General features: G+C 35.2%; 1 protein-coding gene across 1 annotated transcript; it reads left to right on the forward strand.

Annotated features, from left to right (window-relative positions):
* The first annotated feature begins 710 nt into the window (after positions 1–710).
* Positions 711–22459, forward strand: LOC140440013 (beta-galactosidase-1-like protein 3). Its single transcript, XM_072530244.1, has 6 exons — positions 711–907; positions 8017–8422; positions 10885–11193; positions 11323–11504; positions 19163–19777; positions 22032–22459. The coding sequence occupies exons 1-6, from the start codon at positions 784–786 to the stop codon at positions 22403–22405; spliced, it is 2010 nt and encodes a 669-aa protein (XP_072386345.1). The 5' UTR covers positions 711–783; the 3' UTR covers positions 22406–22459.
* The last annotated feature ends 114 nt before the right edge of the window (positions 22460–22573 follow it).

The raw sequence follows: 22573 nt of genomic DNA on the forward strand, positions 1-22573 counted from the left end.
CGATATGGGTGATTCATTGATATTATTTCATCATTGGTTTAAATTTTGTTTTTGAATCTAGTTTTTTTTTGTCATGTGGTAGAAATATATTTTCTAGATTATTTACAACTCTTACCGCTTTTTTCCTTACCGTACACCACTTTATGTCTTTTTGAACCATTTAGTAACTTTCCTCGGGGACTAATCAGTAGTTTTCTTAAAGGTTAATTCACTGAGAAGAAATTCTCTATGGATTCTTGTTATATATGCATTATTTATCTCTTAAGTTTATGTGTGGCATTTTTGGGGATTTTTAATGAGCCAGAAATATCTGTCCAATCTAGTCCAATCGGTTCCTTATAAACTCACTGGGGATAAGGAGAATAGGGAATGATCCGAATTCATATCTCATTCTTTTTTCAAGTAAATAAAGTTAGACGTTTTTCTTTTTAGATGTCAATTAAGTTAGATATCTTAGTTGGGTTTATTAACCAATAGTTGGCCAAATTCAACGCAGATTCTGCTTCATTTATACTATACCATGAAAAGAATAAATATGATCTTGTTTATTTGTTCAAAATAATAAACTAGTGTGTATGTTATGTAAATTGATTATAAATTACACTATAGATAAATATTCAATTATTTATCACTTATACAGATAACATTACTATCCAAAGTTTGTGATAAAATAAATTCCAATATTCGACTTTTGTACCTTTCTGATAAAAATTTACCAAATAAAATAAAGCAAATGATCACTTACTTTTTTATTGTTACCTATATTAGAAAATAATTAAAACTATGGGTAATAGTAAAATGAAAATATTAAAATTTTTCCCAATTTTATTAACATTTCTGCCTTTTTGTTTGGCTCAAGATTTACCAACAAATTATGAATACTTCACAGAATCCGGAATTAAATCAGGTATGTAAATTTACTTGTAATGTATTTTTAAACATTTTTGTTTTGCTATACTAACGTGATGATAAATCAATAACGCAACCATTTTACACCTTAGTCTTATTAAATAGGATTACCAATAAACGTCAAAAAAATCCTTTTTGTTTCTGATAGGTAATTGTAATAGTTTGAACAAACCGCTCCATTTATTTTTTTATGCTGTTCTAGTCAAAAGTCCGCCCCCCCCCTCGTATCTTTTGAACGGTTATTGTTATAATAGTGAAATGTGGAGGGAGGTAATAAACAGACATGTGCTTCTCAACTGTCATAACAGGTGACGTAATAGTGACAGATGACGTTACAGCGTCACTGTGACAGACAATTTTAAATGGGATCTTACGACTAGTGATGCCTCGTTTGAAAGGTATTATAAATACCTCGCTTATCGATTTAAATACTGCCATAACCCCGAAAAACGCAATTTTACATGAGACGCGAAACAAAGTTTGCTATATTCTTTTAATTGTTAATTTCGCGCTCTCACAACTTACCAATGCTAATTTTTGCCTTCGGTTTTATTCAAGGCTATTATACATTGCTATATTGACAATGGGACAATGGCATTAAGGAATTTGCTAGAAAATATATTTGCGTGGGTTATTATGTCACTATTATCCAATGTATTTTCTCCTAAAAATTAGTATATGATATCAAGTTTATAATGTCAAATAAAAAATATTTTGCTTTTAATAGTGAAATTTATTCTTTTAATAACTACAAGGAACAAAGGACAAGATAAGAACGACTTAAGGAAACGACTATTTTACTTTTTCTTCTAAGTTTCAAACCGTGATTCGAAAACTGGCTCATAGGTCAATAGTATTGCACGTGCCTTAATTAAATCTCTTATATATTTTATCTTATTAGCATCAATAAATATTCTTTTTTTGTAGGCTGGCAGTAAATTGGGAATTTTCGAGGGGAGCTTATTGGCTCTTTGGCGGAAAGTAACTTCTTGCATTCCGTCTTCGTAGCTTGTGTTCAAGTAAAAAGAATTCGGTCGGGACTTCTCAAACCTCATCATTTTAATTTCAGTTATTTTGTGCTTTTGGCCTGATTGATCAATCTCAAAATTTGATCCCAGTTGCTTCTGAAGCCTTTCGAAATCTAGAAAGTCTTTGTAAGACAGTTCATTAATAGTAAACTCTTTTCCTCGTTTTGTTGATGTCCTTAAAATTGTAACATATTGTTGTATTATGAAGATGGGTCCACTTCTCAAGGTCTTCTTAATTTGCTTTTCAATGACAGTATGAGCGGCGTCCCCCTCATTTTGTGTGTGACCAACAATCAAAAAATTATGGTTGATTGCCTTAATCTTGAGAGTTCTTACTGCATAAGCATACATTGATATTATGTACCTGTTCTTTTTTTTTGGCCACAACAATTATCAGAGTACAAAGTAACTTCTAAATTATCATTATCTATCTCTTTTGACAACTTTATGAGATAATTAAAAATACAAGTTGCTATTTCGTTAGCACCTCGCATGCCCTCGTCTTGATGCCAAAAGTAACAAGTTATGTTTGAATTAATGATATTAGTTACAGTGAAATTGTAACAATTAAGTTTTGACTTATACTAAAAAAGAGAAACATTTCCAATGGGACATGGCATAACCTTTTCTAAATCAAAGCAGCAGACATAGTAAAGCGGATTTTCCTTCGCTTTGTTCTTGTTTAACTCTTTGGCAATCCTGCTCAGCACTTTTTCGTATTGATGGTTTTCATAATCTTCTTGAATCTCTTGGTCATTGGGGTCATTTTTGAGAGACACAGACCACATTGGTCTTTTTTTGGGATAAAGAGGGAAATGTTTAACTAATTGCGAAATATACGAGAAAAAGTAACCAAGGAGGCAGCTTCTTCCCCTTCTTTTTTTTTATTCATAGAATATACACGGTAAATGTCAGCTAAGGTTTTGCCACCATCTATAAATTCTCGGGTAGATTTTGCCCTGGTATAGTGACTCTCGATTCTTGGTATCTTCTTTATGAAATCACGTACAGAATCTTTAACTTTCGGGCTAAGAGTTTGATGTTTGCCATGTCTACCGCTTCCTTCTGGCTGCAGAAAACCCATATCGTTTGTGTTTCAACAACTGTTCGTATCGGGCGATCATTGATGCCTAGAGTATTCATGTAGAAGAGCTTACAAACTCTAATCTTTACAGAGCTACTTGAAAGTGAAAGGAATTGTTGGAACGCCTTGATTTTTCCTTGTTGGTTAAGCGAACTTTTGGGACAATTTGGTTCATGGAACTGGAAATATAGTTTCTTTGTGCTTGCAAAGACCCCATATCCCAGTAATTTTGAAAAATATTCTGTCTATAGTTATGGCTAATGCGAGATGGACAATTAAATTTGCAGTTTTCTGGACATGGATTCAGCATTTTTCTTGCTTGTACAACTTTTTTGCTAGTCAGAGAAGAATATGCCCTTCGTTTCTCAACTTCTTAACAACGCCCCTCTTAAGTGGAGTTTTTTGCCTCTTTTTTGAACATTTCACAGGAGAGTTAATTATTAAGTTGAATGAAGGGTCGGTGGTTGATCTTCTTTGACCAATCTATCTATCGAAATCAGACTTTTTAATACGATCGGCTTCAATTTGGGAAGTTGTTAGTACATCCTTTGAAATTACTACACTTCAAATTCCACTACGAAAATTCAATTTCCGAAGTGGAAATTGAAACGTCAATAAACGCACTTTAAGCTTTAATTGGGGCTTATTCCCATTTAAATAGTGTATGTTAACATAGGCCCAATTGCTGCTTTATAGATTCATGTTTTTGAGTCTTGTCTTAGGAGTTTGTTCTTAGTGGTAAAGTGGGCTTAACGAGTCACTCTGTCTAACTCCGATTTGTACTGATATACACTGTGTTCGTTTTCCATTTATCTTTGCCTGTATTCGATTATAGAAGTATATATTTTCGATGGTACGTATAATATTGATTGATATGTTTGTTTTATAGAGTAGATGTAAGACGTCTTCAACTTGGATGCGATCGAAAGCCTTTGTCAGGTCTATAAAACATAGATATGCGGTTTATTGTACTCAATGGCCTTTCTGTGATTTGTCTTAGAACAAATAGGGCGTCTACGCAGGATGTTCCGGATCTGAATCCTTGGTGTTCATCTGATAAACTTGTTAGTTTATTGATTTTGTTGGTTAGGACTTTTGTGGTAAGCTTAAGTGCGGTGTTCAGTAGATTTATACCTCTATAATTGTTGGGGTCTTCTTTATCTTCTTTCTTGAACATTGGTATCATTATGCTGTTTCTCCATGCGTCTGGTATCTTGCAGTGCAATATTAGTTTTTGCACAAGTTTTGTCATATTCTTCTTCTTCCTATGCCGTCCCCATTAACGGAGGTTGGCAACCACATTTTTAAAAGCTTCTCTGTCTTTTGCAACGTGGAATAATTCGTCTACAGTCATGTTTGTCCAGTCTCGAATATTTCGCAGCCATGACTTCCTCTTTCTACCTATTCCCTTTTTGCCGTCGACTCTACCCTGCATGATGACCTGCAGAAGACTATATTTATTATTTCTTAGTATGTGTCCAAGGTATGCAGTCTTGCGTACTTTTATCGTTCTCAACAATTTTTTGTCTCTACCCATCCTTCTCAGCACTTCCTCATTGGTGACCCTGGCAGTCCATGGAATTCTTAACATTCTCCGGTATATCCAAACTTCAAAGGCTTCAATCTTTTTAACTATTTGCGCTTTTAGTGCCCATGTTTCTACCCCGTACAATAGTTGCGACCAGACGTAACATTCAACAAACCTCAGTCTCAGCGCAGTATTCAGATTTTTGTCACAGAACAATTGTTTGATTTTTAAGAACGCTGCCCTTGCCATTTCTATTCGTACCCAGATCTCTTGGTCTGGATCTAATTCTGTGTTGATGTAAGCTCCCAGATATTTATATTTAGTCACTCTGTCTATTTGCTGTCTACCAAGAGTGAGTTGTTAATTATTTATTGGACTCCTTGATACTATCATAAATTTGGTCTTATCTGTGTTGATGTCAAGTCCCATTTGAATGCATTCACTATTTATTGCATCTAGTGAAGTTTGTAGTTCTTCTATACTCTCAGCCATAATTACCGTGTCATCTGCAAATCTCATGGTGTTTATGATTTCTCCACCAATTCTTATTCCCTCTTTTCTTTCCCATAAGGCTTTTCTGAATATGACCTGTGACTACACGTTGAAAAGCGTCGGAGACAAGACGCATCCTTGCCTAACCCCTCTCGCAATCGGTATATTATTTGTTTCTATATCGTTCACCTTTACTACTGCTTTCTGGTTCCAGTATATAGCCTTAATAAACTCAATGTCTTTTTTGTCTAAATTGATGTTTTTTAATTCATCTATTAACTGCATATGCTGCACTCGGTCAAAGGCCTTCCTAAAGTCTATGAAGCATACATATGCACTCTTGTTATATTCCCAACATTTCTGCAAGAGTACCGTCAACGCAAATAATGCTTCTCTTGTACCCATGCCTCCTCTGAAGCCAAACTGAGTTTCATCTATCTGCTCCTCACATTTCTTATAAATTCGGTTTTGAACAATTTTCAAGAGAATCTTTAAAAGGTGGCACATTAGGCTTATCAATCTATAGCCATTACATGATTTGGGATTGTTGTTTTTTGGTAGAGGTAAAAATATCGATTTAAGCCATTCTTCCGGGATGTTGCCCTCTACATATATGTGGTTGAGAATTCGGGTGAGTCTCTTTATATTACCGTCATCTAAGGCTTTTAACAGTTCACTGGAATTTGATCAGGACCCGGTGCTTTTCCTTGTTTTGCATTGTGTAGGGCATTCTTTACTTCTGAGGGTAAAATTTGTAGGTATTGTTTTTCTTCACCTATATCTTGTTCATTTTCTCTCTCGTCATGGAACAGATGGATTATATATTGTTCCCATACTTCCTTTATTTTGCTCTCTTCAGTAAGTATTTCTCCATTATTATCTCTTGTTATGAGTGTTCTTCTTTGCCTGGTGTTGCCTGTAAGTTCTTTCATTTTTTTATGTAAGTTTATTTGTCATATTAAGGGTTATATTTTCTCCTCCGTGTTTTTAAAGCTCGTTGGTTATTCCGTCTGGTCCTGGTGACTTTCTATTTTTGAGTGAATTTATGGCTATCTCTACCTCCTGAAAACTGATTTCTATTTCGTGTCTTAAATCAGGTACGTTATTGTGTTGATTATTAATTTCCTTTCCTTTAAACAGTTCCGTCAGATATCTTTCCCTATTGTTTGCTGGTATGTTATTGTATTCCTTTAATTCTGCCATTTCTTTCCGTTGGTTTCTTATGAATCTCCATATTTGTTTTTGTGTACTATAGAAGTCGCTTTCCATCCACTTTTAAACTGTTTCCAGTGTTCTTCTTACCAACTGCTTTGTTTGATCTCGTATTCTTCTATAGGTCTCTCGGGATTCTGGAGTATTTGATGTTTTGTACTTCGTGTAGGCCTGTAGCCAACAATATGTTAAATGAATATATTAAATTTTTTATTTATTATTAATTGTAACAGTAGTAAGCATACCCTAAACCTGAAAGTTATGTTAGAACATTGTAAAATAGTTGTATCGATGGAATAATTTACGAAAATATTTAAATTATAAGTAGGCAAGCATCAGTACATGAAACCAGGATAATCTGATATATTGATATGGCTCTATATGTTTTAAATCAACATTTGGTAGCTAAAAATTAGATGGTAGATATATGTATGATGCTGATCTACTTATTATTGAAGATGAAGGATTGAACTGTTTGGTATGCGGATTTGTAAATTAAAGAAACCTACCAAAAAAAAAGAAAAAGTTGTTAATGCCAGGTTAAAGTGTAATATATCCTAAAAGGTTATGTTAAAAAATTGTAGAACAATGGGATAGATGGAATCACTTTTAAAAAATATTTAAATTATAAGTAGGCAATTATCCATCCACATACCTAATGAATGAAGGATAATTAAAAGATTAATAAGGCTTTATTTGTTTTAAATTAAAATTTGGTAGGCATCTAAAAATTAGACGGTTGATATATGTAGGATGCTTAGTTGTTTATTATTCAGAACTATGAGTTAAACTATTTTATGTGTGGATTTAAAAAATATAGAAACCTAATAAAAAGTTGTAATTTAACCATCGAGCAAAAAGACAAAAGAGGGAATCTAATCGTTATGAAAAATAGACCAAAAAAGTGGCCTCTGATGGCGTACATATCCGGAAATGCGAATGCGCCAAATTAAATTTCATGACACTTCACAATAATCATACAGAGTGTAGGGGTTCTAATTTATCTATTTATTTGTTATATTAGATAATATTATTATTACATAATATTAATACATAATAAACTTAAAATACTTTTTTTAACACTAGAACACAATAAAGTTTTAATTAAATAATAACAATAATAGTCTAAAATGTGAAACAATTGTTAAAAAACTTACAATAACATCAGCAATAACATAACCCAACTAAATTTGATTTCTTAAACAAGGAAAGAGCCTCTCTTTCCTTGTTTAATGTGGCCTCTCAAGATAGCACTTCCTGTCTAACAATATTTTTGCCCCCACTACCTTTACATTCCCTCTTTTGTCTTTTTGCTCGATGAATTTAATGTAGATGTATGTACCTACTTATTAGTCAATATATGGGTAGGTAAGATGTTACTGTGCCTAATGTGTCTTCTGGATATTAGTTAAATTGTCTGATTAAACTTTAAATAGGTTCTGAAAAATGAGAGTATTAGTAACAAAGATAAATGAGAGATTAGGATATGAATGTAGGTGTCTTTTATAACACTATGTAGTGGGTTGTAGTTGTGAGAACTGGTTAGATAAGATAAGAACTAAGAGATACTCCTTGGGTTTACTTCAGCATGGTCCCTATGTATGTAACATATATGTATCTATCTATCTATCTACCTATCTATACATATATGTATATTACATCAAAAATATTTTATAGCCCTCGGCATCAATGCTGATTAAACAAATCATTTTAATGGACTTTTGGACACGTCATAAAATTGTTTTTAATTATTTGCTTTTTAGGTATAACAACCAATGAAACACACTTCTTTCTGAATGGAAAGCCCTTTTTTATATACAGTGGATCTATCCACTACTTCCGAATTCCAAGAGCTTACTGGAGAACCCGTCTACGTCAACTGAGAGCAGCTGGACTGAATACAGTCGAAACGTATTTGCCTTGGAACCTTCACGAGCCATACAATGGAATATTTAACTTTGGACAATACAGTGGCTCGGATATGCAAGACTTTTTAGACCTTGAATCGTTCCTTACATTGGCCAAAGAAGAAGATTTATTTGTTATTTTAAGACCTGGGCCATTTATAAGCGCAGAATATAATTTCGGCGGTTTCCCAAGCTGGTTGTTAAGGCAAAAACCTATGGGTTTTCGAACAGATGAAGATAATTATAACCGTCATATTTCTAGGTAAAGGTCTAGGTTTACTGATACATTGTAATAAATATTAATTGTTTGTAATTTTACTTTTTTTGCTAATTGGCCTTATTAGGGCCAGGGGTTCCAAAAAAGACCAATAAAAGAAAATACACTTCTTCCAATTATCTTGCTAGTAATAGTCATTCCAACGTCAGCAAGACGAAAGATTCTTGAAAGTTCAGTTTCTTGACCAGATGATAAAATCGTATTTCTACCTAATTTTCTAGTTGATATATTTGTTGTCAAATGATTTCGTAAGGTCCTCCTAGGTATGCGGAATTCGTTTGAAGCCTGATTGACAGACATTTCATTTGCAACAGCATTCAAGGCCTGCTCCATTTGCTCTTTGGTTCATTCAGCTTGCTTTTTCTTAACTGCATTCGGCTCCATCTTGTCTAAAACGTATGAACAAAAATTGTTAGTTCAGTGCAATTCAACATACAACAAACTTTCATTTATAAATAGAGGAATAGTTCTATATAATCACATTTAAAACATTTAAAATTTAATTAAGGGAATAAAATCTGTATTAAGCCATTTCCCTAATAAGGTCAGAGCTGGCCCTAATAAGGCCAGGCACTGTCTTGAACAACCATTCTTTGTCTTGTTTCTAACTAAGATCATTATTGCAAAATATATATTGCAAATGTCTTTATTTATATAATAATAATTTTAGTGACTGATAATCTTCGTTTTATTTATATGTCTGGATTTAGTTTGATCGTTATAACAGTTCCCAAATATATAACTTTGTGTACTTTTTCAACTTACGACTCCATTTAATTGCAGCTCTGTTGCTGGATATGGGTTACGACTAAATACTAAAAATTTGAATACACAATCTGCAATAATTTTACATACTGTACTTTACCGAATGCCTTTTCGAAGTTCACGAAGCATTCAAATACAGATTTTCCTTGATCACGGCATTTTTGTAATAGAATCGTTAGCGCAAAAAGTGCCTTCCTAGTTCCCATAGGATTTCTACGAGGGTGGATTGATATAAAACTAGCCTTTGATAGAAAAAACAAGTTTTTTGAAATTAAATCGATTTATTTCTCAACATAGTCACCTTTTAGCTTGATACGCTTAGTAAGACGATGTTCCAATTTTTTTATCCCATCCGAATAGTACTTTTGCTCGAGCTCTTCTAAATAGGCCGAAGTTTCAGCGACGATTTCATCATTTGTTGCGAAACGGCGTCCTCCGAGCCATTTTTTTAGGTTTGTAAACAGGAAAAAATAGCTAGCGGCAAGATCTGGGGAATACAGTGGGTGTTCAACCAATTTATAGCCCAATTCGTGTAATTTTGCCATGGAGACAGCCGATCGGTGAGCCGGTACATTGTCTTGGTGAAAGAGCACTTTTTTGCGTTCCAAACTGGGGCGTTTTCGACGCAATTCGGTATCGAATCGATCTAGTAATGCTGCGTAGTACTCAACATTGATTGTTTTTCCTTTTTCCAAGTAGTCGATGTGGATGATGCCCTTCGCATCCCAGAAAACAGTCGTTATCACTTTGCCGGCCAAATGTGCACTCTTTGCCGTCTTTGGCGGCCCTTCGCCGCGTTTGCGCCACTGTTTCGACTGTTCTTTGGTTTCCGGTGTATAATAATGCACCCAGGTTTCATCAACGGTGATAAATCGGTGAAAAAAATCCTTCGGATTGCGCCGTATCATCGCCAAAAGCTTCTCCGAAGTGGTCACACGTTTTTGCATTTGATCGATTGTCAGCAAACGTGGCACCCATCGCGGGTATAGCTTTTTCATGTCCAAATGATAGTGAATGATGTTGTGTACGCGTTCGTAGGAAATGTTTAGGACCTCTATTAACTCGCGACTTAATTCGACGATCTGCCATAATCATGTCATGGACTTTGTTGATCATTTCCGACTTTCCAAAATTTTACTGTTGCTAACGAAGGTTAGCAACCTCACCATAAACTTCGCCTAGGTCGGCTTTGATTGCACATTCGTTTTACCCTTTTTGTGGAGGAACTTAATCACCGAAGGATACTCGACTTTTTCCAGTTCTCCAAAAACACAAAATTTGCTTTCTTTTGACGGCTGTAAAAACAAAACTAATTGTTTTTAAAAACTTAAATTTTGACAGAAGTCATGTCATGAATGGCAAATGTCAACACCGAAACCAATTCGGTATCAAGTAGCGCCATCTATCAAAGGCTAGTTTAATATCAATCTATCCTCGTAAAACCAAATTGGGTATCTTCGATATCTTCTTTGCATTTGAATCTAATTCTGTTGTGGAGTATTCTTGGTAAAATCTTAAGACTGTGGCTCATTAGGCTAATTAATTGATATTCTGAGCACTGTGTTTTTTTAAGTATTGTAACAAAGATGAACAAGACAATTGCCATGATATATAATTTACGTACTATTTAAATACTTTAATTATTTTTAAAAACCATTAACGTTTGTTGCTTTAACTTCCAGATACTTCAATTATTTTTTAAAAAAACTGTTTCCTTACAAGTTTTCGAATGGTGGTCCTATAATAGCCTTCCAAGTTGAAAACGAATATGGATACACCAACTACAAAGATTTTAAACCTTCTAAAAGATACCTAGGGCTCCTTCAGCAGTTATATATAGACAATGATATGGCTGACTTTTTGGTAACATCCGATAACCCTATTGCAGAAGGAGATTCGGGAACTTTGCCAGGGATTTTATTTCAAACTACAAATTTTGGTGATTCTCCTGAAAATTATTTAAAGAGATTGTCAGAATTGCAACCTAATAAGTAAGTTTGTTTATTTTATTTATTTTTTTTTAAGAAAAACTGTTAGATTGGCTTATTGTAACAAAGATATTCAATATTCAGTTCTAATATTGTTTTGAAACTTACTTCATGACATAATATATTTTTAAGACCTCTAATGGTAATGGAATTTTGGATAGGCTGGTTTGACCACTGGACAGATAACCATCAAACGAGAGACCCAAAACAAATGAGAGATCTTTATGAACGGATTTTAAAGTATCCAGCTTCGGTAAATATATACATGTTTCATGGAGGAACTAACTTTGCATTTGGAAATGGAGCTCATTTAAGTAAGTATCACATAAGATTATTATATATATATATATATATATATATATATATATATATATATATATATATATATATATATAATATATATATATATATATATATATAAATATATATATATATATATATATATATATATATATATATATATATATCACATAAGATTATTTATATATTCTCTCTCTATATATAAAACTTTCTCTCTTTTTGTTTTTCTATATTATGTTTTATTAAGCTGTACAATTCATTAAAATCATTTACTGAGATATAAAAATTAATAAAAATCGTTCTGCATCTAAGAGTATTTCAGCAAAAGTGGTATTAAATTCTCCTGATCTTCTCGCTTGGAATTAAGTGCACACAGCATTTCCTTTTACTTTTTTCTCGGACGCATTCAGGCTTAACAAAAGTAATGCTTCTTCTTCGTCTAAGAAGAACTATTTGAGAACATGTTTCACGTTTAATATTGTTACGAACATACTTTTGGCATGGCCCAGGTAACGGTTGCATTGCATCTCTAATACTCTCGAAAGTTCGCGGCGTATCGAGTGCGAGAGAGAATAACCGGTCACGTAGGTGAATTAGAGGTGGGACAACGCCAGAATATTCTCGATACAGTAACTGTAGTATATATAGGTAACAATGTTAGAAGTAGAGTTAGTTGTTAAGATACTACCGAACTGTAAAGTTATAAATAAATATGTTTATATAAATTCGAACCGCTCGTTTTATTTAAAAACGCTACAGTTGGTGTTACGGTGTGAGTAAAAAGAAATAAATTCAGCAGTGACTTTTGAAAAAGACTTTTGAACTTTTGAAAAGTATTGTTCGTCGGGAATATCCGCGTAGTTCGGAAGTGTCCTTCGTACGAAAGAACATTTAAAAAGTACGTGTGTGCCTGACCAAAGATGTTGCTAGTACAACTTTCAGTAAAACAGTTGCGTGAGCAACTGGAAGAACGCGATGAAGACTGCAGCGGGTCCAAGAAGATACTCCAAGAACGACTAAAGACTGTTCTTAACAAGAATGGAGATGATCCAGAGACATTCCATTTTCAGTCAGCAGAAGAAGCAGTTTTAATGAAGATAGAAGAAACTTCTAAAAAAACTGATGATAAATTCGAGACTGTTTCCAAAAGATTCGATGAAACGTCTCAAATGATTGAAGAATCTTCTCGAAAGAATGATGAAAGATTCAATGAAACGTCTCAAATGATAGAAGAATCTTCTAAAAAAAATGATGATAAATTCGAGAACGTTTCCAAAAGATTCGATGAAACGTCTCAAATTATTAAAGAAGCAGCTAAACAAAATGAAGAGAAATTCGAAAATGTTGCTAGAAGATTCGACGAGACTTCTCAAATAATTAAAGAAGTATGTAATCAAAACAATGAGAAATTTGAAGAAGTCTCAAGAACATTTGATAAAGTAGAAGAGAAGATCAAACAATTAGAGAGCATGATAACCAATACAAAAGTGCTACCACCAGTTAATGCAGTAGCCTTAGATCCGGTAGTGAAAGAAGAATTACCTAGAGACGAAATGACACATCATATGAGATTCAAATTGCCACCATTTGATGGAAAGTCCTCTTGGTCCATATACCTTAGACAATTTGAAGCTATTGCGACAGCCAATCATTGGACAGAACAAGAAAAAGCTGTTTCCTTGACTGCTGCTTTACGAGGTGATGCTGCTGATATCCTAAGATCGATTCCTAAGGGTCAAGAAAAATGTTACCAGACCTTGTTCACTCGACTAGACAAACGTTACGGAGATGCCCATCTACAACAAGTCTACAAGGCGCAACTAAGAAGTAGAATTCAACGAGCAAGTGAAAATTTACAAGAGTTTGAAGCAGATGTTGCTCGTATAGTGCGGTTGGCTTATCCGGAAGTACCAGACAACATTTTGGAAGAAATTGCTGTAGATACCTTCGTCAATGGGTTAAAAGAAAGTGAATTACAGAAAGCTTTACGACTAGCAAGACCAAAAGTTCTAGATGAAGCGCTCGCTATTGCCTTGGAACATGAAACAGCTAGTCAAACTTCACGGAGCCATCGAGTAAGAACCATCGAAGAAGGCGACGAACCAAACGATGAACGTCTGGAAGAAATGGTACGAAAAGTAGTTCGTAACACGATGCCGAAGAGACGCGAGCCCAGATGTTGGAATTGCGGTGACGTAGGTCATATTCGCCGTAATTGCAAGAAAATGATACATCAGTCGGAAAACTAGAACGGGTCGACAACAAGGGGCAACTGCCGACCTCGAGAAACACAGCCCCCATAGTAACTGTGAACATTACGTCCTCAGGTGGAATTCATAGCTTGTACATAGAGGGTCGTATCAATAATAAATGTAGATCGTTTTTGGTAGATACAGGTGCAACGAGAACTATTGCACGGCCAGAAGTAGTACGAGGCCATCTTAAATTATTGCCTGCAACAGTAAAGCTTAGAACAGCAACTGGTGAGATAATTAATACATATGGCGAGGCTAATCTGTCAGTATCCATTGGCCAGACCACAGTGAGACATACAGTATTAATTGCAGAGATCTCCGATGAGTTCATATTGGGGATGGATTTACTAAGGAAAGTTGGGGCTGTATTGAATGTCAAAGATGGAGTCCTCGAGATCAGTGGTGAAGAGTTGCCGTTTCATGAAGACCAAGAAGATGTTATCAGCTTAATAACTACTTGTGACGTAACAATACCCGGTAATAGTGAGAAAATTTTAATGACCAGACCTGATGGTTACTGCCGAGAGGGAAGTTTAAGGATGGTCGAAGATGTGAATAATGCCGAGTTCCTAACGGCAAAAGCTTTGGTGAGAATTCGAGATTTCGTTCCTGTAAGAGTTATGAATTTAAAGGGAACTGCTATTAAGTTAAGTAAAAGAACTTTGATTGGACAGTGTGTTCCCGTGGCTTCGATTTGTTCCATGAATACTAATGAGAAACCGTCGAAATCTAAGTATCCAAAGGAGCTTGTCGAGACGATGATTAAAACGTGCCAAGATCTTGATGATGAACGAACTAAAAAAGTGAAGTCTATGCTGATAGAATTTCAAGATGTTTTTGCCATGGATAAGAAGGATAATGGCAAAACAAGCATAGTAAAGCATAAAATTAATACCGGAGACGCTCAGCCAATCAGACAACAACCTAGACGACTTCCATTTTCGAAAAGAGATGAAGCCGAAGACATCATCAAAGATATGAACAAACAAGGGGTAATTGAACCATCAAACAGTCCATGGACATCACCAGTAGTCCTAGTAAAGAAGAAAGATGGTTCAACACGTTTTTGTATTGACTACCGACAGCTCAATGCAGTAACTAAAAAAGATAGTTATCCTTTGCCCAGAATAGACGATACTTTGGATACACTTTCTGGTTCTCGTTGGTTCTCCACACTCGATCTGAAAAGTGGATATTGGCAAGTAGACATGGAGCCAGCTGATCGTGAAAAAACCGCATTCTCGATAGGATCAGGGCTTTGGCAGTTCACAGTTATGCCCTTTGGTTTATGTAATGCCCCGGCCACATTTGAAAGATTAATGGATGCAGTTTTAAGAGGTCTAACATGGAAAACATGCCTGGTTTATTTGGATGATGTAATTGTAGTTGGAAGATCCTTCGATGAACATGCCAATAATCTAACAGAAGTCTTTCAACGATTGCGGGCAGCGAATCTGAAGTTGAGTCCGAAGAAATGTCACTTGTTTCGACGAGAAGTGAAGTACTTGGGACATATTGTAGCAAGTAATGGTGTAACAGCTGATCCTGAAAAACTTGCAGCGATTAAGGATTGGCCAGTACCAAGAGATAAACACGAAATTAGAAGTTTTCTTGGCCTATGTACATATTACCGCCGTTTTGTCAAAGGATTTGCCAATATCTCCAAGCCATTAACAAAGTTGACAGAAGAAGGCAAAGAATATACATGGAGCGAAGAGTGTCAAAGAGCTTTTGAACACTTACAAATGGCTCTGATCAGCGCACCGATTTTAAGCTACCCTAGACAGGCAGGAAAATTTGTGTTGGACACCGATGCAAGCAACAGTGCAATAGGAGCTGTTCTTTCCCAAATCCAAGATGGACAGGAGAAAGTCATCTCTTACTTTAGCAAAGTCTTGTCAAAACCAGAAAGAAACTATTGCGTTACCAGAAGAGAATTGCTAGGCGTAGTGAAGGCTTGTGAGCATTTCCATAAATACTTGTATGGCAGAAAGTTTCTTCTTCGCACGGATCACGCTGCTCTAAAATGGCTCCTACAATTTCGTAATCCGGAGGGCCAGATGGCAAGATGGTTAGAACGATTACAAGAATATGATTACGAGATCGAACACAGGGCTGGCAGAGTTCATTCAAATGCTGATGCCCTTTCGAGACGGCCGTGCAGTGCAAATTGTAATCACTGTCTTAAATTAGAAGAACGACTTTGCCCCGTGAGACGAACCACCGTCATTAATGAGCAATGGCAGCCTCAACAGCTACAAGACGCTCAAGCAGATGATCCATGTATAAAAAGAGTATTGGATTGGATGCGTCGAAGTGAGAGACCTTCTTGGCAAGACATTAGTGCATGTAGTCCAGAAGTCAAGTGTTACTGGAGCCAATGGAATTGCCTAGTGCTGAAAGATGATCTTCTGTATAGAACCTTTGAGAACGATGATGGTACAGAAACTAAGCTTCAGTTGATTGTACCTAAAAGTAAAGTGTCAGAAGTATTGCGTCAGTTGCATGACGGTGCATCAGGTGGACACTTTGGTATCACGAAGACTCTGCAAAAGGTTAGAGAACGGTTCTATTGGGTGAACTGTAAAGATGATGTAAGAAGATGGTGCCGGAAATGTGAACTGTGTGCAACCAGTAATAGTCCAGCTGGTAAAAAGAGGGCACCCATGAGACAGTACAATGTTGGTAGTCCTATGGAAAGAGTAGCAATCGACATTGCAGGTCCACTTCCAGAGACAAATGATGGAAATAAATATATCCTGGTAGCCATGGATTATTTTACGAAATGGACTGAGGCCTATGCGATACCAAATCAAGAAGCTGCTACCGTTGCAGAGGTACTTGTTAAAGAATTCTTTAGCCGATTTGGTGTTCCTTTGGAGATCCACTCCGACCAAGGGCGAAATTTCGAGTCAACCCTTTTCCAAAACGTTTGTAAATTGATTGGTGTCAATAAGACCAGAACGACACCCCTGCATCCTCAATCAGATGGAATGGTCGAGAGAATGAACCGAACAATGGGTAAACACCTGTCCAAAGTTGTATCAGAACATCAAAGAGATTGGGACCAGCACATTCATTTATTCCTAATGGCCTACCGCTCGGCCGTGAATGAAACTACAGGCCAGACTCCAACCTGCCTGATGTTAGGTCGTGAAGTTCGTTTACCCTGCGACCTAGAGTTTGGCTGCAGACCTTCCGAAGAACATGTTGCAAGCGAAGATTATGTCGACCGCCTGAAGTTAAGAATGAACAACATTCATGAACTTGCCCGACAACACATCCAGATAGCCAGTGACAGAATGAAAGATCAATATGATTCTCGATGTAAGAGTGAAAACTATGAAGTAGGCGATCTTGTTTGGCTTTATAATCCACAACGTCGTCGAGGCTTGTCTCCCAAACTGCAAAGACAATGGGAAGGTCCATATGAAATTAAAAAGAAAATAAATGACGTAATATACCGAATTAAGAAGTTGCCGAAAGGTAAACCAAAAGTAGTTCACATAAATCGTCTTGCACCATATGCTGGCTCAAATGAAACAGAAGAAGCCCGAACCCTTCAACATGAGATCAAAGATGACCGGCGACCAAGCTTTAATGAATTTATGTCAAATTACGCAGAGAGAAAGAGTGCTAGATTCGGCGTGACCACAGAAGTTCAGCAGGATCTTTTTAGTGTTCCGCATAACGTCTCTCTAGCCCACTGTGTTGCCCAAGATCTTGAGATGACTAAAGGAATCTCATCCGTATTTTATAAGAAATTCGGTCGTTTGGACGAGTTAAAAAACCAGCAGCCTAAAGTTGGAAGAGTACTGAGATTAGAAGATGGTTCCCGATCTTTGCTGTATATGGTGACCAGGAAGTCTTATACAGACAGGGCAAGCTACGAGGATATATGGCGTGCTCTAACTAATTTGAAGAAAATTGTGTGCAATTACGACATCAAGAATTTGGCCTTACCCAAGATAGGCCATGCACTAGATAATCTGGACTGGAAGATTGTCAGAAGCATGCTTGAAGTGATCTTCCGAGACACCGGCGTACGAATTACTGTGTGTTGCATTAACCCGATGGGATCGTATCCTTCAAAGTCAGTAGACTGTTATTTCTTTCTAAAGGGTTCATGCAGAGCTGGAGAGTCCTGTAGATTCCGCCATGCTGTGCCTACCGGAGTTGCTGATCGGGACGATCAGATTTAAGAGGGGAGCAGTGTTACGAACATACTTTTGGCATGGCCCAGGTAACGGTTGCATTGCATCTCTAATACTCTCGAAAGTTCGCGGCGTATCGAGTGCGAGAGAGAATAACCGGTCACGTAGGTGAATTAGAGGTGGGACAACGCCAGAATATTCTCGATACAGTAACTGTAGTATATATAGGTAACAATGTTAGAAGTAGAGTTAGTTGTTAAGATACTACCGAACTGTAAAGTTATAAATAAATATGTTTATATAAATTCGAACCGCTCGTTTTATTTAAAAACGCTACAATATTGATAAAGAAACTGAAACGCTGTCATGTGTGCCCACGGAACTCCAAAATAAAAACAGAATGCCTGACCGGTGGTGGTGTATACGGTAATAATAATGTAAAAAAGCGATGTCTCATAGGAACTAAAGAAATGCTAGTAAAGAATTAAATACCCCATCAGCTGGCTTTAAAGAACAGGTTCAGTGTACCTACTATGTATATGGGACACTTATCAGTGACATTCGGAAAAGCTGTTAAATGATTACAGTTAACACTGTTCCCAAAAATTCCATGACAATTTATGAGAATAAAATATCAGTGATTTAGTCACCATTGACGAAATTCAGTAGCCATGGAAAATTTAGCAATACATCCAAAATGTTAAGATAATAAATTTCAGGAGAATAAAGATTAGGAGATCTTCTGGAGTTGATTTTAAAATTTATCCTACCTGAAAGTGCGTTCCTATGCCTACCTATTATATTTCCTATATTACATTTAATAATTGAACACCCAGTTTTTAATTAGTTGATTTTAAATTTAGTTTCATGAATTAACGGTTTACTTCTCATAGGCATAGATATTAATTTCTTCTTTTCTGAACACCTTTTTGATTTTCTTAGTCTGTACAATTTTCCTCAAAATTTATTTCGATAAAAAATATTCTGTGTTTCTTATTTTATATTTTTTTGGGAACTATAAACATTATTGTTAAAGGGAGTATCTTATTTATCATTAATTTATTGCTAATTATCTAGTATATTAAACACTTTTTTCCAGTGTCTTTTATATTTTTAAATTCTCTATAAAATTTTTGGTACCGAAATTTTCAACGCTTAAATTTTAATTAATATAAAGCTTTCATTAAATTAAGACCCACTCTTACTTTTACCCATGAATATTCTGTTAATAACATAAAGCACATTTACTTTGTACTTTTTTAGATAATGAACTGCTTGACAATTCTGCTTTTCTTCCAATTACTACGAGCTATGATTATGACTCACCACTGGACGAATCTGGCCAATACACTCAAAAGTACTACGATATTAAAGATCTACTTACCAAGTATAATCCAATCCGAACTAAAATTCCGTCCATGCCAGAACTTAAGCCTAAGATTGCGTATCCCTCTATTAAGATTGCACAACAACTTCCTCTGTATAACGTTATTACTGATCAACCACCAGTGGTTCTAAATAGTGAAAATGTTATTGCAATGGAAATGTTGGATATTAATAATGGATCGGGGCAGAGCTATGGATACATCGTTTACCGAAAAGATAATATAGACTTGGAAGCAAACACAGTTCTTAAAATTGAAGGACATGTTTGTGATACCGTCATGGTTCTGGTCAATGGTGTTTTAGTTTCTCCTGAATTTAAAACCAAGGCAGATTTGGATGGATTTGGATTTTGGAGATTGAAAGATTCCACATTGATACTAAACACCGAACCTGTTAAAAATGCTACTATAGATATCGTAGTAGAAGAGTGGGGTAGAATGCATGGTGGTACTATCTATCAGTATAACCAAACGTTTAAAGGATTATGGCAAGGTATGTAGATGTAATTTTTTCTTTTTAAGACGAATACTTTTGAAAATTATCAAAAAAAATTTACTAAGTTACCTAATAAAGCGAAATTATCTTCAAATTTTTCTTTTAAGTGGTGGTAAGTATTGCTACCAGTAGGTATCTAAGCATTTACGATCAGCTACAAATCACTGATAAAGATTTCTATCGCTAAACGCTAAAAGCTTTAATGTGCTTTTACACACTAAAACAAAAGTTGTAAAAAAAACGTTCTTTGCATAATGTTTCATCACATTTTTGGTAAATGAGATTGGTCTTACTTGTTAAACTGTTTGTTCGGGCTGTTAGGCCGTTGTCTTCTGAGATTAGTTCTCTCTGAGGCCTAACCGCCCGAAAAAACAGTTTAATAAGTTAGACGATGGCCGTGAAAGCCTAACGCAGTTTATGAGATTGGTCCTCTTTTGTTTCTTATTTGAACTGCAGTTAGTACTTTTACGGTAAGTTTGTATGTAGATTTTTGTCTTCTTAGTAGGCAGAATAATCTGGATCTAAAACTGAATCGTAAGAATATCTCATCACTGCTACCTGGAAAAATTTTGTTTGATGTTAAAGCAATATTTCAGCTCGAAACAGAAGCAATATTTGTGCTTGAATTAGATCTAGTGCTGCACTTAGCCAAAGACTGTAAAGTGCAATATTGCCTTCTGCATCAGAATCACCTCTATAGTTCGACAGGCAATAAGTATCATCATATGTATCAACCAGGTCTTTATTTAAAATCTCTTCAAGTTGTTCTGCTGTGAACAGCGATTACAATCAAGATTTATCCACAACATTTTTTCGCAAAAACTTACAAAAGATATCTAATCTTTATATGAAAGACTAGAAGGTGTACTAACATTCTTACAACATGGAATTTTTCAATTTGTTTTTGTATCCATGGAAAATAATTATCCAGTTTGTAAAAAAATAGGTCAATGTTGATTAGATTGAAATAACTTTTAGAAATCAATAATATTTACTCTTTATCCGAGCAAAATGTTTTTAACGCTTAATTTTACAATACTTTACTTTTTGCTATCATATATTTCAATAAATAAGCTAATGAAAAACTAGAATAAATTACTATAACAACAACACCGGTAAAGTACGCTACAGAAATGCTCACTGGTAGCTATATTTACCGCTCAACGACCTTCAGATTGTTGCAGGCATACGCGAGTGGTGTTTTGTCTAGTAGTCAACAGTACTGTTTCAGCTTGTGGTCTAGTTCTCATTACTACAGGTTAGAAAAATAACCTATAACAGCAGTGGTAAATATAGCTACCACTAACACTTAAAGGGTTAAATCGCCTTTAAAACGTGTTCGGTATATCTTAACTTAATTACTGATCTTCCGATGTATATCCGTGAACTGAAGATAGACTGCTGAAATTCGTATTGGAACGTAACCTTTACATAAATCATCTTCAAAAATCTAGCCAAACAAAACTAAAGCGATTTGTAAAGACCTTTAAAACTTGCATGAAATAAATAAAAAAATAATACATGGTTTATTATGGTAGGACGCTGTAGAAAGATTTCATAGTACACAAAATAAAGCATATGATAAATTAATCAACACATTCTTAACAGTGCTTATTGAAAAAAAGAGGGAGAGTTGAATGAAAAAACACAGCAAAATATAGACAAATTACTCAGGAAATATAAGAACAAATATGGAAAGATGTACGAAAATACAACACTGCAGTCATATTGGAAGTCATTTAAGAGTAAAAACTAACAAAAAATTTAGTAGAAAGTTGAATGAATGAATTCAATGAATAAGGCAAAATTTGATGAACTTCTTACAATGGGGACACCGTTAATTCAGAAAGAAAATACTCCGTTTTATAATTCCATAGGCACGAATACTTTTTAAAATGTTCCAAGAACAGGGGCATGTTCTCTTCCTTCCATTTGAAAACCATTGCGTAGATATGTAATAGGTATAAACGTATCGTCCAAATACGCCCTTCCTTGATAATGTGGCACGAACGACTGTCAGTAAAAGTGAATCGTTCAACGTTCAATTCTTGTGTTTATAAGGAAAGAATGTATCCTTGCCTTACCCCTCGTTTAATTTTAATGTTTTTTAATTTTGTGTTGTCTAGTTTTATATGTGATCTCTGGTTACTAAATACGTTTATACATACATCATTATGTAAAAATAAAATACATTGCCAACGAGAGCAATAAATATATTGTTATTATATTGAGTATTACTTTACTTTTTTAGGCAATGTATATCTAAATGACCAACAGCTCCTTGACTGGAAGATTGTGCCCTTGGAATTCAAGAAAGCATGGAATAATGTACTAACCTCTTGGCAGACAACAACCTCCAGTTCTGGTCCAGCTTTATATCTCGCTTCATTAATCCTAGACTCGGATATCAGAGACACTTACATAGACATGAGCAACTGGACAAAAGGTTTAGTAATAGTAAACGGTTTTCCAGTTGGAAAATATTTTAAATTAGGACCTCAACAAGCCATATATTTACCAGCGCCATTTTTACATTCTGGAGAAAATAAAATTATCATTTTTGAACATTTCAAAGCTAGTAACGAAATCAGTTTTGTAACTGATCCCATTTACGTTACACATTGATACCATTTGTTACTTTTGTAGTTGGTTTTTAATAAAGAATTATTTTTAAATTTCCTCCAATGACATTTATTAGCCTATAATAGTATCTGGCATATTTTTTTGTTAATTCGTAGAATTATAGTTTGCGTAACAAAACTAACAGTTATAAGATATAATAGACAAGCAAAA

This window comes from Diabrotica undecimpunctata, chromosome 4 (genome assembly GCF_040954645.1).
Source record: "Diabrotica undecimpunctata isolate CICGRU chromosome 4, icDiaUnde3, whole genome shotgun sequence".
Taxonomy (NCBI): Eukaryota; Metazoa; Arthropoda; class Insecta; order Coleoptera; family Chrysomelidae; genus Diabrotica; species Diabrotica undecimpunctata.

Excerpts from the sequence above, each read along its gene's own strand:
- LOC140440013 (XM_072530244.1), top strand. The coding sequence starts at position 784 with ATGGGTAATAGTAAAATGAAAATATTAAAATTTTTCCCAATTTTATTA. Across the intron at positions 908-8,016 it reads AGAATCCGGAATTAAATCAG|GTATAACAACCAATGAAACA; the intron begins GTATGTAAATTT and ends TTTGCTTTTTAG. Across the intron at positions 11,505-19,162 it reads TGGAAATGGAGCTCATTTAA|ATAATGAACTGCTTGACAAT; the intron begins GTAAGTATCACA and ends GTACTTTTTTAG.